Source organism: Morone saxatilis, unplaced genomic scaffold (assembly GCF_004916995.1).
Source record: "Morone saxatilis isolate NCDOM2014 unplaced genomic scaffold, NCSU_SB_2.0 Contig21, whole genome shotgun sequence".
NCBI lineage: Eukaryota > Metazoa > Chordata > Actinopteri > Moronidae > Morone > Morone saxatilis.
Genome location: NW_023339774.1, coordinates 5,344,907 through 5,362,856, shown reverse-complemented (window position 1 = coordinate 5,362,856; position 17,950 = coordinate 5,344,907). Strand labels below are relative to the sequence as shown.

The 17,950-nt window shown below is 40.0% G+C and overlaps 1 protein-coding gene across 1 annotated transcript in view; it reads right to left on the bottom strand.

The window, feature by feature from the left end:
* Positions 1-5,796: 5,796 nt before the first annotated feature.
* dpysl2b (dihydropyrimidinase like 2b) overlaps positions 5,797-17,950 on the bottom strand; it is a gene marked incomplete in the record, with an annotated part of 32,503 nt that continues 20,349 nt past the window's right edge. The window contains 9 exon segments of the mRNA XM_035667802.1: positions 5,797-8,069; positions 9,470-9,635; positions 9,906-10,085; positions 13,172-13,342; positions 13,535-13,676; positions 13,803-13,959; positions 14,270-14,390; positions 16,721-16,789; positions 17,005-17,085. Of these exon segments, the coding sequence (XP_035523695.1) occupies positions 7,978-8,069; positions 9,470-9,635; positions 9,906-10,085; positions 13,172-13,342; positions 13,535-13,676; positions 13,803-13,959; positions 14,270-14,390; positions 16,721-16,789; positions 17,005-17,085 (1,179 nt within the window).

The window sequence follows — 17,950 nt, the reverse complement described above, 5'->3', positions numbered from 1 at the left end:
ACAAAATTGTACTATGACAAAAAGGAATAAGAATAACTCTTAAGCAAGTAATTAAGCAAACTTTATACGTATTTTCAGCCATGAATCTCTCATCAGCCGTGTTTCCAGCAGCAGCAGCAGGCAGCTGTTTTTAGTATACTATTTCAGATAAACCCACTGTACCCTATCTGTCCAGCACCAGAAAGACAGTTAGCAACTAGCTGATGAAGAAAGCAGAACATTTAGCAAAGTTGGTGAAGACAAAAACAGAACTAAAAGGCTGAATTGGGACTTACATTCATCAGGTGGACAGAAACATGACTCCAACTGAATGCTAATGATGGTGTCTGCTGAATTAGTAAATTGTTTGCTAAAGCCAACTGTGTGTCCATTAGCTTGTTTTGAACTTCTGCTATTAACAAAAACTCAAATATGCAGCTTAAAAGCTACAGAGAAATGAATATTAACATTTCTTTATGTCAGTGCTCCCATAGTTTATTCAAACATTTCAGTGCAAGCTTGTATTATATATTTCTATGTTGTAAGTCCACCACAAAACATTCACAGTTGCAATCTTATTCCTAGCTCCATGATACTGTGCGTTAATTTGATTCTGACAGAAACCAGTTTATTTAAAGGGAAAAGCAGAAATAAAAAAGAAAAAAGAAAAGTAACAACTACACAGGTGTTTTCACTTTACCTGACTCTAACTGGTATGATGACCTCATGTTACTCAAAGCACAGCTCCTCCAAATTTCAACCTGAGCTGTAATCCGTCAGAACTAAAATTGTGTGCAGGTACTTGAAAATCTTAAACAACAAATCCTGCAGCTGTTGCATTGATGGGGAAGCAGACGCTGTAGGCTCGGTGCCAGAACCAAACAGTGACTGAACAGGAATACAAACAGTTTTCTGCAATATATTTCAGCGGGGCGTGATTTCGTTTCAGAAGCTCAAGAAAATGAAGCTGTTTCTTTCTCCCATTTCTGTATTACATCTGAGAAAATTAAAGCACACAATACACCATACACACACACACAGAAATATTTTAATGACTCCACACATTCAATGTATAAATTATTCAAATAATTGACCCTTTTCTGAACACCTTTTCTGGCATTTGGAGTTATTAAAGCTCTGTGTGTGTGAATTGATTTGAAATAACTGATTTGAATGTTGACAGCCAGTGAATACAAATTAATTAGAAAAGACTTAAAGCATGAGGGAAGGAGCCATGTAAGATGCATTTAATACTCATGTCACTGAACATTTGTTTTAAAAGCATTCAGCTGCCATCTGGCACATTGAGTTCTCTTTCCTGGTGCATTCAAGTTCTTCTTGACTTGATCAAAACATCTTTTACATTTCAGCTATCACAAAGCACCTGGGCATAAAATATCTCTTCTTCTTTTAATTCTGTGGCTGTCAGTTTTTAAATAACATTATTTTACAGTAACTGAGCTGAGTGATGGACTTGTAGGTGTTGGGTTTCTTCAGCAGCAAAGTGGTGGTCCTTTCATAATTGCTTTTGGAGGTAAAAATTATTCTGTGGTCTACATTGCAGCTACATTTTGACTTCAGGCAGCAAACAAGCACAAGCCATGTTGGGACTCGAAAAGGCCAGACTGAGCTTGTAAAGGTCAGAACACTTGTCTGGTCAGTGGTCTCATTTCGTCTTGTATTGTGCACAGAATTGGGACAGCTGAAGTGTTCCACTTAAATGAACAATGAGTGTGAGAATGAACAATACGGTAGCGACTTTGTCAACCTTGGCATTGTGTGAAAATAATTAGCACTTCATACAGACCTTTTCTAACCTACGAAAATCAGAAGGGAAAAGAATCAAACATTTCCAAACTAACAAACCCTCATCCACAGTGGGATAAACAAAACAATGTTAAGGGCCCACAAAATCATCTTAAGGTTACGTGTAGAAGACAATGTTCGAGGCTCGGATTTAATTGTTGAAATGTTTCTCAGGTACATCTTTTATCAGGTCTGTAGATATTTAAAAGCTTAACCTTGATTTTTATTTATTAATTCATTGAAATGATCTGAAGTGAGAATCTAATTAATTTCATGAACACTGCAAAGCAGTTTGTTTGATCCCATGTGCCCTACAAAGTCAAAGAGCAGCAATCGACTTCACAGTTCATTTATTTATTTATTGTTTTTGTAAAGCAAAAGGAGAATATTTAATTTAAGAGTATAACTCTTTGTAACTTGTACTGTCCTACAGTCATGTTTGGAGCATGCTGAGCAGATAAAGACGTGGATCATGCTGCTTGAGTGGTTCAAGTAGATTTTTATGTCTTGGAATCTGTTGTAACGACCACAAATCTAAGCTGACAGCATCTCTGACAGCATGCTAGAGTCTTCTGTTCTTCTGTGGAAGCCATTGAGATGATAGATGGGGAAAACGACCCCCATCCATGACTTGACATACATCAAGCGTCCACTAGAGGGCGCTGTATGGCTTTACTGTACACAAGAAGGAACACCATGGCCATACACTGTAGCTAACACGAACACACATTCAGTTACTGTGGATGCTCTTTGTGAAAATATACCTGTGTGGGCGGAGAACACACCTGATAAGTGTCATAATAAGCATTATATTATATTTAATCCTTTCACTGATGAGAAATATGTCTGATCTCTCTGAATTAAATTACAAGTGAACTGGAGTTTGGCCTTTCACCACTTTCCTTCTAAATTGCAAGATTAAACCCAAATCTTTGCCAAATGAGAAAACACAAATTGTACTTTTCATTGAAACATTCAGTGCATATTTTATCATCCTTTCTCGGTTTTTCAAGTGCCTCTGAGGGAGGCACATGAAAGTGCCTCTGAAGTCAAAGAACACTTTTATGTTGAAAATCGTTTTGATTCATTACAGCGCAGGAAATTTTCACTTTAATGCTCCTGGGGACAGACCTGGCAGGTTGATAGCTGGCTACCACCTTCTTATTTCTGGATAAGTTTGGATCAATCTAACATGAATATTACTGGAATGGATTAATGTATTTTATTATTTAGTCAGTTAATGCACTACAACATTTACAATAAGAGCAGCAGAACATGTGCCACAGACCATCTCACTATGTCTATGAAATGAAATGAAATCCCAGAAAACAGTAGCAGTGGAAGGAAGGAGTGGTGAGTGAACAAGATGACACCACTGCCACCTAGTGTTGAAACATTGAATGCATCCTAGTAGTGATTTACTGCATGCAGTAACAAAGAAGTCAATGATGTTTCCACCCTACTGAAGGGTGTTGGTTAAAATGATTGATTATTTGTGACCTGGTTATCCTGTCCAGCTGGAGACTATCCCAGGATGCACTGAGCATAAGGGTGGGTGCACCCTGGTCTATCACAGGGGTAACAGACGGAAAGGCAAACACTTTGACACCTACATGCAATTTAGGCTTACCAGGTCTCAGTCGGCCTTGTTGAGTTCAAGACTAAACAACAGTCAGCTAGCATGCTGCCAACTCCACTAGAGGTGGAAGTTACCAATCACATTCAATTAAAAGATTTGTTAGTACTGAACTGTGTAGTTTGTCTAATCGAGCTGCCTTTATATCAGACAACATAAGCCTAGTTCGTTTGAAGCACACTAAGGCCTTAAAGCTGCAGTAGGCAACTTTTATAAAAATTACTTTTAGTCATATTTGCTCAAACGTTCACTATATTCTACAGTGAAGTACATGTGACAGATCTGTCTCTGGCTTGTCCTTGTGCACCTAATAACATTTTTATAAAATTAAAGAAATGTGAACTACTGCAGCTTTAAGCCTACGTAAGCATTGCTTATAGGGTTTTTTTGCAACCACCTATCTGCTACAGTGTTATCCTATTATGATTGTTCCTGTGACTCTCAGTAGACTTTCAACCTTGAAGTTAAATGCTGCATCAAAGCTGAGCTGACAATACAAAGTGAAAAAACTACTGATTCTGTCAGTAACAATGATGATTCAGTAAACTCGGTTCAGTTGAGGGCGCAGTTGGTTTTGTTTGTACATGTACTGAGCACCTCTAAACTCTACGCTTCAATGCATTTCCTTCAGCACATAAGTGGTCCAAATTGGAAATCATGTACCTGGGACCGCTGGGACAAAAAATATTATTCCAGTCATCTTGTCACGTGTCTCACCATTTTTTTGTTTTTTCACTACAAATCCTCTTGCTAATGTAGTTGTCATGTTTTGTTGTTTTTTTTAGTTTTGTCTGTGTGCTCGTCTCCTTTTGTGTCTCTATTTAATGACTTACAGACAGTAACATGAAGCTTAAAAGTCCAAACAAAAGAAACAGAGATTTTATTCCTTTTTTCTTTTTTTTTTTAATTCTTTGAAGTCCTCGTTGTTGATTTTTTTTTTTTTTTTACATCACCATCTATGGGATTGACACTTTTCCATAGTGAGCAAGCATCCCAGAAACCCCACTGCCACCAAGACAAATACCATCACACAGTTTCACTTTCACAAAGGGGAAAGGCTTACAGAGGGGGACGAAAGGGTTCAGGGGCAAGAAAGTGTTCAACAGCATCAACAATCTCAGAACGGGAAGGAAGCTCCTCTCAGTCTGCACCACGTTGCGTACATACATATCACTCATATATCATTAGCATAATATGGCATAGAAAAGCATCCAAGCTGACAGAGCATTAAAGGAGTATAGGTGTGTGTTTTAGTGTGTGTCAATCGAGGAGGCATGGGACACGGCGGGGGTGTCAGCGTTTGCAGCTGGTTTTTAATGTCCAAGTAAATTCTTCAAGCATGGGTGCTGCATCACGGCAACGGCTGTTTGGTGTGTGTGTGTGAGAGAGAGAGAAAGAGAGAAAGTGTGTGTTTCTACTATAGTCTGCAGTGTGCTTTCAACTCTAATAGATTCTTTTTAAGCAGCAAAGGATTCTGGATTCCACGCAACTCAGCACAGGATTATGTAGAAATGGTGAAGCACTGTCACAGAATAATTATAAAAACGTGTGTGTGTGTGTGTGTGTGTGTTGTGTGTGTGTTGGTGTGTTGTGTTGTCGTGTGTGTGTGTGTGTGTGTGTGTGTGTGTGTGTGTGTAGGTGGTGCGTGTGTGTGTGTGTGCAGGCGCAAAGCTGTACTAATAGCACCAGGTCAGGATGGGTTGCCAATGGCAACCTCCAATCTGACAAGCGTTGCCATGACAAACAAAAAGCAGAAACCCGTGTGAGTGGAGGGGTCTGTCGCCACGGCAACAGCCAGAAACAACGAAAGAGCCAGGGAGGGAGAATGAAATGAAGGGGAGAATGAAAAGAGGAGAAATACAGACAGAGACTAACAGAAAGCAAGGAGTGACATGGAAAATACAAAAATACAAGAAGCACACTATTACTCTCACGAGAGCCAAACTGTAGGACTTTACCTCCCATATCTTCACCCACAATCCCTTAGCGTAGTAGTGTAGTAATGAGTAATATAGTGTAGTGTGTCTATAAGAAGAGAGTGGACCTCAAATACAAATATCAATACAATGTTAATTAGTCAGAGGGGGTAAAATTCCACACTCCTGACTTACAAAAACTTTGTTGTGTGATGTGTAGGTTGCCGTGGAGATCGAATTTCCATTTCCCATTCCTATCTTGTTTCATCTTTGAATGCTTCAGGGACATGCATTTGCTACATCCCCCCTGCTTTGGATTCTTTAAATACATACACCATTCGTAACGCTGACAGACTTTGCCTTCTATAGGCTACCAGTCAGATATAAGGAACTGGGGTTGAAAGCACAAACACAGAGGTGGTGTAAGTGTGTTTATCTACATTGTGTATATGTATGTGAGTGAGTCAGGGACCGGTTGCATAAAGACTAATTCAAATTTAAGTCTAATTTTAAGCCTGACTTCAAATGACTTCATCAAATGACAAACCAAAGACTTGTGACACTGACTTGTGTTCAATAGCTAACTAAAGCTAAAGCTATCTTTCAAGTGTTGCTATAGCGACAAGTAGGTCTATGCAGGAGTCTTCATCAGACTAAAGGAATTTAAGACCAGCATAGACGAGTCTTAATCTAGTCTTAATCTACATTTATGTAACTGGCCCCTGGCTATGTCAGCGTGAGCTTGTTGCTCCGTGTTGAGTCACGGGGAAGAAAAAGGCTGCAGGAAGATGGTGACTGGTGGCCAAGGCTTCGTTGACACAAGAGCTAACACAGGAAATCAGTTGCTTGGCTTAATGAAAACCAGATCATGCAAAAAAAAAAAAAAAAAAAAAGGAACAAGAACTTTTGAGCGCTCAGCACAGCCTGGAGCAACGTCACGTTCACAACAGTGAGGAGTGCTGTACAGGAGCCTGCTGTGCGTGTCCCATCCCTCACACATCAACACTGCACACTAGTCAGAATTACATTAGCTCATGTCTACTTTCAAGCGTAAATCAATAGTGCTCAGCCCTTAGGCACCTAGTTACAGAATGACACTAAAAAGCAGTTTGACAACAAGTTAAAAACTCTAAAACATTAGAACATTTCAAGATATCGAGCATTTTTCGTCTTTACAGGGGCTCTACCAACAGAATAGGCCCTATGAAAGCGCAAAATCTGGCACCTTTGAATCGGTTAATCCTGGCTATTTTACATCTTTTTATCTTACATCCTTCACTTACCTCAATAAGAATAACAAAACGAGAAAAATTCAAACTATCAGTACAACTTCTGCGGGTTCAGGCACATAAAGAGTAGAAAGGAAAGAGGGATTCTGATGAGTATAAAACAGTCACATTTGGAGGAGGAGAAACATTCTCTATGTAAATGCACTGGTTGGTGATGGACGGTCATCAGGTGCTTCAACAGCTGTCCATCAGAACTTTGGACCTTTATGATTCACAGGAATGCAAACAAGCTGGAAAATATGTAGCTGCGTAGTGAATGGCACCTTCCCTGCACGTCTTAAAACTTCTCTAAAAAGGACGGCGTTAAGAGACAATAAGGCAAGGAAAGGTTTAGTTTGAAGTGACAGCGAGTACAACTTTCTCTTTCCTCCCTCAATCCTTTCTTCAATTCTCCCACTTAACGATGGCCTAATGCTCAGAGATGAGGCATAAAGCCCTATTTACTACCTGCCAAAGTTCCTTCTGCTCCACAAGACTCACAAGCTGTAAGGCAGCTGCCAAGTATGGACTATGGATTTTTTTTACTTACGTAACCTCAGCAAAGCCACAGGTGGGAAAACATGAGATGAGAGCCAGTGCAGGGAGAGTCTACAACCCTAATAAAAGTTTGTTAAATTTTTCAAATCTTAAGGCCGTCCTCATGGCGAAAACTCAATTAGATATTGACAGTATCAGTTTGACAGATGGCGATGCAATGGACAGTGACCCAACTGAAATGCAACATAATATAAATCACAGATAGTCAACAGCTTGAAGGAAGTATTAGATTCTTGTCGGCTGAATAAACTGTAAGACAGTTCAATTTCAAGCAACCTACTTTTTTGGCCTATTTAAGAAAAGCAAGAATAACAATACTGGTTTTGTACCCATGCTCTATTTGAACTACTCCCAAAATGAAGATACAATGGACATCCGGCATGTAAATGATCCCCTTTCTCAATTGTACCAATTCAGTTTAGTCTCACCCCTCTATTAAAACAACAGTAAAACAAACATCAAAAGGATACATGGCAGGGAGAAAGTACGATATAAAAAAACAAAATAATGCAGTCAAAAGTGCTCAAATAAGGAGTGTTTTCATTTTTTTCTCTTTTTTTCATCATATGAGGCAGACCTTTTTTTGTTTTTGTTTCTAACTGTGTCCTCTAGGATCAGGGTTTGGGGAGGAGGAGAGTGGGTACGTGGGAAAAGCGGCAAAGGAGGTGAAAGATCGAGGCTGACGGATGGCCCGGTCAGGTGCTGTGAAGGGTTCGGCTCAGGGTGTCGTGACGTGGTTTTCTCGACCCCGAAGCTCCTGTCAGCCGTCCTTCCTCAGATCTTCATTTCCTCCTTGGCGGCCAAGGGCGGAGCTCTAACCCAGGCTGGTGATGTTGGCCCTGCCACCTGGTGGCGCCACGATGCGCTGGGTGTTCCGGCGAGGAACGTTGTCGTCAACCTGAGCGCCTGTGAGATCAAATGGAAAGTTGGTTAATCAACATTGTGTTTATACTCTGCAAAAATACAACGTACAACGTTTTTTTGGGGGTCATTTATTATTAGTAGGCTATTAGTCAAAGCAATACATTATAAGAGGGTTGAATGTAATGAGTACAAAAAAATTCCAATGTATTTGTAATGATTATAAAAGAAACAAGGTAACCTCCCTCCAAAATATGACATGATGCACTTAATGAATATTTACGCAAACAGAATTTATACTTTATCAGATTTTAAAAAAAAAACACATTTAAAGATTTTTTTCAATGTCAGGTTACTTTCGAATTTCTGTATTTCAGTTGTATTGTAGGACTACAAACACCATTTTCAATCATCAGTTCCTACTGAAATTGTAAAAAAAAAAATGAAACCCACAGCCAATGTGGTCATAAAATTGTAATAACAGATTAGCTCATTAGCAGTAGTGTGAGCTCAGCTAACCCCTGGTCAAGTGACGTTCATGGATTCTGCATGAGGAATCAGTCTTGCTGTCAATTTTTTCCCAGTGGCCAAGTACTGCAATAAAAACATTCTATAAAATAATCCACTCCACCATATTTTCCACATGGACCGCACTTACAAAACAAATGTCCAGGACTTTGGAAAGCACTGACAAGCACCAATCAGGTGGAACCAGGAAAAGAAACACTAACATGTGCAGTGGGCTGCACAATTTTGGAGCAAATCAGGAGTAAGAACTTTTATTAGAATAAGTGGGTGGCATCCCCGGTATCCAGTAGTCCAGCGTTCAGGTTAAAACTGTTTGCAAAGGCTAAACATATGAATTCACGTGTCAACGTTCACCTAAGCTGAACTCTGCATGGATATCACGTTACTATGCCGTGAGATAATCTATTTGTTTGCAGTGACTCTGTTCAAATGGATTGAATTTGGTGCAAAATTTCACTCATAAATTCTGATGTGGCCGTGCCCTTTGACACATCTCATGAATGCTGCTCTTTATGTATCTGCGTGCAGTTTGAAGATAAGCTGAATGGTGACCTTAGCATACCTTGGCTCATTTGATCGATGTTTATGGCATCAAGAAGCAGCGCACACCTTCTCCAATGCTGAATATTTCATGCTATGTACTTGTAAGACTAGAATTTTATAACATTTAATAAAATAATAAAATATTTACTCTATTTTTGAGAGGAAAAGGTGTAAAATTAAAAGCTCACTGTTCAGTTAAAAGTTCACACTGCATGCAGAGAAATGAATAGGCCTGTTTGTCTGAGTTTGTTTGATTCTGGGTATGGAGGGAAAAAGTTAAATCCCCCTCCCAACATTGAACCATTCTTTTAATGTGTCATCACAATTAAGTAATACAAGAGTAATGAAAAAAGGAACAATGATTAAGGACTAACCAGATAGGCTGAATCCAGACTGATGCAGGTTACGGACGGGCTGGTTGGGCTGCTTGGCAGGTGAGGTCTTGGCAGAGGAAGCAGGAGTCATGGTTTTAGGTGTGACTGACACCTCGCAGACCGGACCATCATACAGTCCTCTGGGTACACCTCTCAGCTCAGCCAGCTACATTTTCAGGAAAAAAGCACGACAGTCATGGTTCAGTGAAAACAAACGGGGAAATATTCCATCCCCTAAGAGGGATGCAGGCACATTTTGGGCTAATCTGTAACAAGCTGCATCCTCCCTCCAGCTTTCCACAAAAGAATTATCAGCCATTATAAAAAATTGCTGGGTGTGTGAAGCAATCTTTATGTTTGACTGACTCTATGCCTGCCCCTTCCTCCAACAACAACCACAGCCTCACTAGACAGGGTTTGAAAAGCAGTATTGTACCCTGCTGCGTGCTTTTATCCTCTTGTAGACGTAGTCAGGGAAAGGTTTTCGGGCCACGTAGCGTCCCGAGCCCTCGGTGGTGTGGAGGTTTCCTTCCTCCAAGACGATCTTGCCCTGGCTGATCACCACCAGAGGCCCGCCGCGCACCTCCGTGCCTTCAAAGATGTTGTACTCCACAGTCTGTAGAGGACAGAAATGGTATGAAAAGTAAATGGAAAAAGAAGGTACTTTTTTTTTTACACCCCACGTTACGTGTGGTGTGGACACATGGACGCCAAACATACACAGTCCTAATACAAAAACCAGCACATTGTGACTTATTATTCATCATTTCATAGCAAAAAAGGTGAGTAAATTCAGTTTACATGGGTTACTGAGGTACACATAAGATCAGGTCACATGATACATGAGAGGCATCTTAGATTTAATCATAATGCTCAGATTTCTGTTTTTTGTTTATATAAGCATTGGATTCATGGGACTGACTAAAACCCCTTTCACACACTGGTGAGATCAATTATCTAAGTAAGTCATAGTTTTGAGTTCAAACAAAGTTCATGTACGGTAAATTCCATGTACCTCTCCTGATAAACATTGTATAGTCACCGTGGGTGGCAGCACTGCAGGATAACGGTAAGTAGTGAGTTGGAAAAGGAGTACAGCACAATATAGGACTGTTCTGAGTTCTCAAACAGACTGCTTAAATTATAGATTTCGTCACAACACGCCAAGAATGTTCTCATTCTACCTTATCAGTCCCAGGGGGGTGCCAGCATCCCGCCCGCTGTTTCTGTGAGGTTTATTTTACCGACCTACCAGTCAGCATATGAGTAGCTCTGCTTCTTACAAGAAAAATAAGCACTTGTGCTTATTATGTGTCATTATGGATGTCCATGCTTTGCCTTTGTTAACTATTCTAGGTCCTACTTGAAGGCTGTTGTAACCCATAATAGCTGCCAGTTCCATCAACTTATTGCTCTGTAATGAGCTATTATAGTTGACACCCGCAACATTTCAATAACATTTTAAAGTTTGTATTTTTTAGGTGAATCTGAAGTCTACACATCTGCAGTCTATCATTAACCATGAATGGGATTATTCACATCAAATGTTCGATCATTTTCAAATAGCCTGAGTTATCCTGAAAAAGTAACGTGTAATACATCCATAGTTGATGCTGATGAGAGACTTTGATAATCAGATAAATGAAAGCAGCACCAAAACACAGTTTTGTATCAGAATTTAAGTTATATACATAAAAAATGTTGCACTCTTGGGAGATTTTGAAACATTATGCAACTAAATGGTACTGTAGTTATGACCTGTGTTAAAGATCAAAAAGTATGGTGATTTTCAGTTGGAGGTTTTAGACCCGAGGTTGAAGTTCTTGTCTGACTGCTGTCAGCTGTATTCCTGTGATGTTTTATTACAGCTGCTTGTATCTCCTAATACAAATACAGATACATTAAATCATCACAGGAATACCTTCAAAGCGGAGATGTTGTAATTCAACCTCTCCAGCTGATTTCCCCCTATCATTAGGATGATGTAACCTCCCTGTAGCACATGCTGTGTCTGGGAATGTTGCAGCTTTATGTTGCAGATTTATGAAAATCTCACTCATTCTTTATCTGAAAAATTGCCAGAGTGATGTTGATGGACCAGTTTGTGTTCACACATGATGCCACCATGTAAAATTGGCAGAATGTTTATGGATTAAAGTGCACTTGTGAAAGGAGCTTAACTGATTTAGTTTAAAGCGTTCCTGCTGGCTTCTAATACTAATAAAGACAGCAAAGCTAATCGTTGGGGGAAAACCAACCAATATGGCACAGAGGCCTTAGTTCTCAGGCCAGAAGAAGGAGCAGAAGCGGGGGTCATGTGGGTGGAGCGGGTGTTAGGGTGTGCGTGTGTGGAGAAGGAGGGTAGGGAGGTTGCTGTGTGACGAATTTGGAAGCTGGATGACTGCTCTCTCCTAAAAGCTACTGGAGCTGAGGTCATGGCAATCTGGTGGACTGAAATGAGATCACCAGTAGGTTGGGTTATCCTGTGACCCCCCCCCCCCCCCCCNNACACACACACACACACTCCAAATGAGCAGTTTCTCCCATGAACGTAAGTCAGTCATTTTCTGACTAAGCGGAATAAAAGGAAACCAAAGAACATGACGGGTTTAAGCGAACAGATTCCAAGATCATACACTGTCTTTCTTTCACACACATACACACACACACACACACAGATCCACAGTGATCTGCCTGCTAACAATCAGAAACGATGTGTTCCAGTTCTCTGGCAGATTTTAAGGATGACATCACTCCCCTGACACTGTGTGAGGCCCACACCCTGTTCAACAGTCACGGCCATACAGCAAAAAGTGGACTAATAAACCAGTTGTATGCTGTTAATCATTGTTGCATAGTAGGTGTGTTTTTGTATGAATCTAAGATGTAAGATGTGTAGAATCACTAGTGCGCTTGATATTTTTAATATATAATAATATATTTTTAAGAAAATGAAAAACACTTAGGTTAACATGGAAGCCACAAAGGTAAAATTACTATGTGGACACCCTTGCTCACATACTTTTGTACTTCTACTTCTGTACCTTGTGGTCCAGGGCTGTTATTCATGGTTTGGGTCCGTTGGTTTAAATAAAGTGAAATCATAATGCTGCACACACAATAATGTGATGTTTGTCCTGTTTTAATATGACATTGCCCTGTGCACGAAGCCATAAAGTAATGTTTGTTTGTAATTGAGGTTTTATTTCCTTAAAACAAGTAAAACATGTGTGCCAGTGCAGTATTTTTTCTACCCATTTCTAATGTAAATCCACTTGAAATTCTACAAAATCATATGCATTTTTTTGTTGAGTTTTTTCAACAATCAGCCTATTTTATTTACCTCTTTCAAGTCTTTTTTTTTTTTAGAAATGTTATAGATGGACATTTTATTCTTAATCATTATTTGCTCAACCTTGTTTTCTCATTCAAATCCTGTTTTGTGAAGCACTTTGAGCTGCATCTCTGAAGCAATGTTGCTAAATAAATTAGTATTATTTTCATTTCAGCTACTCAAGCTTTTACCGTCTGCATTTACAACACTAGTAACCTGAATTTTAAATTTTAAAGCCACTATGTCGTCGGCCCCCTGGTGGTATCAAGAAGACATTGTGGCAGACGGCAATCACATAAAAAATATACACACAGTAGCTTCAACATTTGATGCTAAGTGGCCTCAGTCTCAGTGTGTAAAGTTCGTACCGAGTTGTGGCTCTTGGCAGAGATAATCTTCGTGAAGTCTGGGTCCCACAGCACCAGGTCAGCGTCAGAACCCACGGCGATACGACCCTTACGCGGGTACAGGTTGTAGATCTTGGCGGCGTTGGTGCTGGTCACTGCCACAAACTGGTTTTCGTCCATCTTACCCGTCACCTGCAACAAATCAGAGCTGAGAGTGAGAATAGTACAGGGGTCGCTGTTTTACTTTTATTTGGTCCCGCCTGTCCTGATCTTCTCTGTGCCATCCCTTACCTTGCATGGATATTCCATCATTCTTGCTCAGTGAGGACTATTTGGAGGATTTTATCCATATTTCCCACCCCTATCTCATAGAAATATACATACCACACACTTGTCCCAGATGATAGACATCCTCTCCTCAGTGCCATTGACACCTTCAGGAATCAAGCTGAAGTCGTCTTTGCCTACGGCACGCTGGGCAGTGTTGAAGGGACAGTGGGCACTTCCTGTCACCTGCAGGTCACCACTACACAGAAGGTCAAGGAGAGAAGGGACATTGTGTTAATGGTACAGAAAATGATGTTTGTCCAATATTTTCATTCTATTATTTCCCACTGTATGCCCAGTTGGAATGATTGGATCATCCTCTCACCAGGACAGCAGGGAGTTGAGATAGTCTGGTGTGGTCGGGTCGGGGCTCAGGGGAGGTGAGGTGACGTAGGCAGCAGCTTTGGCCCAGTTCTTGCTCCAATAGTGAGAACCGTCTGTTCCCAGGCTTGCAGTGATTGGCTCTCCGTAGACCACAGTGCCTGAAAGTCCAATTCCATTATAAGACCAGATACTACGCTCCAGGAGTATCTGGTCTCTCTTTGTTTCATGCATGTCATGTGGACTCTTGCAATGGAACTGAGTATGTAGTAAGTAAGTGTTTTTCTAGTCCAAAACCTAAATATAATTGTGCAAAGTAAGTATGTATGTTGATGTTAGTGGAGTGGCCTAAGCTTTTGTTTTAGATTTTATCTCTGTGGTTTATAGTTCTGGAAAAGAAACATGGCGACAAACTGTGCTAGAGATGTCGATTTAATTATTGCAAGATAAAATGATTATTTAGAGTCTCACCCTTCTTCCTGGCCTGAGCAATGACATCAGCAGCACTCTTGCTCATCACCTTGGTGACATAGAGAGGGCAGTTGGTCTGATTGGCCACCGTCACAGAGCGGTTTACAGCCTCCGCCTCCACCTGGAGAAGAGAGAAGTTTTCACTGGTGACCAATTAAGGGACAACTGAAAGTGGAGGAATAACATTTGTTTGACCCTCTTTCTTCTTCCACAATGAGAACCCCTACTTCATTCTTTTCTTACTATATAATTTTCCTACCAATATTACCTTTCTGCTCGCTCAGTCCTGTGTAATAAATCCTTGTTTCCAAATATCACATGATCATACCAAGAGTTAAAACTTTGGGGAGGGGCTTTATATAAATCATAACTACAACTAATTATAGGCAAACATAGTAAAAAAAGGAAAGTGAGTTGAGAATTAGACACACACAACAAATCAAATCAATATATATATTATACTACTATATATATATATATATATATATATATATATTATATATATATATATATATATATATAGTATATATATATATATATATATATATTTTCTTTATTTATTTTATTCTATAATCCTAACAGAGAAGGTTTACACTGAGGAATAGTAACTCATTTTGGGCAGTGTGCATGTATAGAAAAGAGAGAAAATTGATACCACTCTCATTTGTACAGTTAGCTTAGCTTAGCATACAGACTGGAAACCCTTCATTTTTGGTACATAAAGACATAAAGTGTCAGCGATTGAGCTTTAATGGTGCTGGTAGGTGTATTTTGTTACCTTTAGACAGAACCACGCTAGCTGTTTCCCCATGATTCCAGTCTTTATGCTAAGCTAAGCTAACTCGCAGTTTTCAGTGTACAGTGTACAGATATATACATGTATATAAATATGTATATATGAGTTACATTGATCTTCTCATCTAACACTCAGCAAGACATCGGAAGAGCATATTTCCCAAAACGTCCTTGAAGTGTGTTGATGCTTTATTTTCCGTAAAATGTGTTTTCAATCCATGGCAACAAAAATAAGGTAAACCACTTAAAAGAGCCTTGGCAACTTTTTTTGAAAAATGAGATGGCAGGATTGTGACTTTTCAATGACAAACACTAACAACATGTTCCAAGAACAGAGAACACAGTGGATTCTTCATCTTGTCTGTAATTCCTTTTGGATCAAACTTCCTTTTTTCTGCTTTTTGCTTTTGGCATTTTTTTCTCTTGAGGTTTTTAGCAGCAATTCTCCAAATCACAAAAAATAACAGTCAAGATTTGATTATAACCTGAGCAGGAACGGCAGCGCCATGGCAACTTCCCACAGAAACTCTGAGAAACCCTTCAGTTTTTTCCTTTACCTTAGGGCAATCACATACGCAGTAATAACCACAGAGACAGGGGGTTACATCCCACCCGTATCTGTGGAGTGGAAATCTGTTCCCACCAATATTTGTAATAAGCAGTCATCAAACGCCTCCAAAAGCTAAAAGAAAGCTAATCTTCTCCCCTCAATGTTCAGTGTTGAACTGACTCCAAAACACACTGGACACACACACACACAGGTTTACATCTCAATCAGCAGTGAACAGCTGTGCAGCCTACTCATAGGTCTTCTACACAGGTAAAGTGATCCATTGAAATTGCAGCATCATGAACACAACATGCTGCATGGAAACCAGCGTGTTACTGCTGACGCTGATGAGCACATCTGCTCGGGTGTTTGTCAGTTTAACAGGCTGGAAGGTGATCTTAAAGTAAACTGGGTCTGTAGTTGATTTACCACTAAACTGTGTCACTATGAACCAAGTTATCTCTGTGCTGTTGGTCAAAATGAACACACACCTGTGGGTGGCAATTTTTTACAAAACTTGCTCATACACACTGTGTGTCAGGTGTGTGGGCATGTGGATACTAATAGGAACTAGTACAGATTTTTTATTTATTTTTTTATTTTGAGGGTTCCACCTATTACCCCAACCTAGTTGCCCCCACAATATCTGACTGAAGATTGCAGCCTTGCCTTAAGAATAATAAGTAAAAGCTGAAGTAGAAAAACAGAAGTTTTAGCAATAAACACAGCTGCCATTAGTCATACTTCAAATGTCATTCTCTACTTTGTTGCCACATCTGGATGTTCATGAGTAACAATGAATAAGGATGTGCTCTTATCTGACTCTGTGGATCCCAACAGGAAAACTCAAATAAACATATGAAGGTGAGACTGAAGATGATATCTGAGTATTTGCCAAGGCAGTGAGACACCCACGGTTTCACTGTAAAACTGTCAAACAGCGTAACACCAACAGCTGTGGAGGCTGAATCATCTCAGCGTGACAAAAATTCCTGCAAATACAACTCGGAGATAAAGTGATTCCACACTTCCCAAAGTCAAACCAGCTTTTAACCAGAAATCCCGACAGGCCAATCAATGTCCACACTGCAGAAAGTCTGGCTTACCTCCTCAGGACGGCTCAACACATGTCCTTCAGGCCCAGTGATCCCCTGCTCCAGGATCCTGCGCTGCTCCTAAACACACACAATTAAGGACACACACATGAACACACACACACACACACCACAGAAATGTGAGATGTTGAAACATGTGCAGGTGGACACATGTTTGCCTTGAAACACTCAAAGGCTTTATTTTCCATTTGAGTCTAATTTTAAGGCCAGTGTCCAGCAGAAAATCGTGTACATCCAGGTCCAGATCCCGGCTCGTACGGAGTGAAATGTCGTACCTCAGCTACAATGTCTCCATTCTCAGCGTGCACCTGGGCAATGGCTCCCAGATCACGGATCACGCTGAACACCTCGTACACCTGCAGCAAAGAGGAAGACGTAGTTAGGATCTCTGATGCACTCTTTCTTTCAACACAAATCTTGCTCTGTTGTATGTCCACAACACAGTATTTCTGGTTTCTGAAATGGATCCGTGATGTACAAGTCAATTTCTTCAGGAGTGCTTGTAGTCAGTGGGTTATCTGAATGAATGTGACTAGTTAGGCAAAAAAAGCCTATATTTAATCTATCTAACAGATAGACAACAGAATATGGTCCTTGGCTGTTTTATGAGAAAGCATGTATGGTAGGGATGGGTCGATAAATATAATATAGCGGCATCTGTCAATAAAAAACGGACGGGGTAATCACAAATATCCTCACAAGTGACTTGAAAAAGCTCTCTAGCCCGCTAACGTACAGTTCAATATGATTTCCTGATTCACTTCTGAATTGTCACAAGGAGGAGCCTCCATCTGTCCAGTCATTTATTTCAAAATCCTAAGACTGTCAAAATGGCTGAAGGCTCCATAAACCCATTGTATGCCCCACAAAAGAAAAAAGTTAAACCAGATGTGTGGAAATACTATGGATTCCAGACTTAAGAATGACGGAGATATGGTGCCTATCTGAGGTGTCCCATCTGTGATCCAATAAACAAAATGTAAGGTAAAGTGATTCCACTAGTGCTTTTTTATAAGTTTTAAATATATTTTGATGATTATTGGGATAATACTGTGAATCACTGTGATCTTGGGCAGGATAATGGTCACATGAAAATTTCATATCATTCCATGCCAAACATATGGTGTGTGGCTTAACATGGTGGCTTTAAAAGAGTATTTTTTTATCTTAAATATGTCTTCCTTTGGTGATATACTTTCAGTTTAATTCAATTCAATTCAA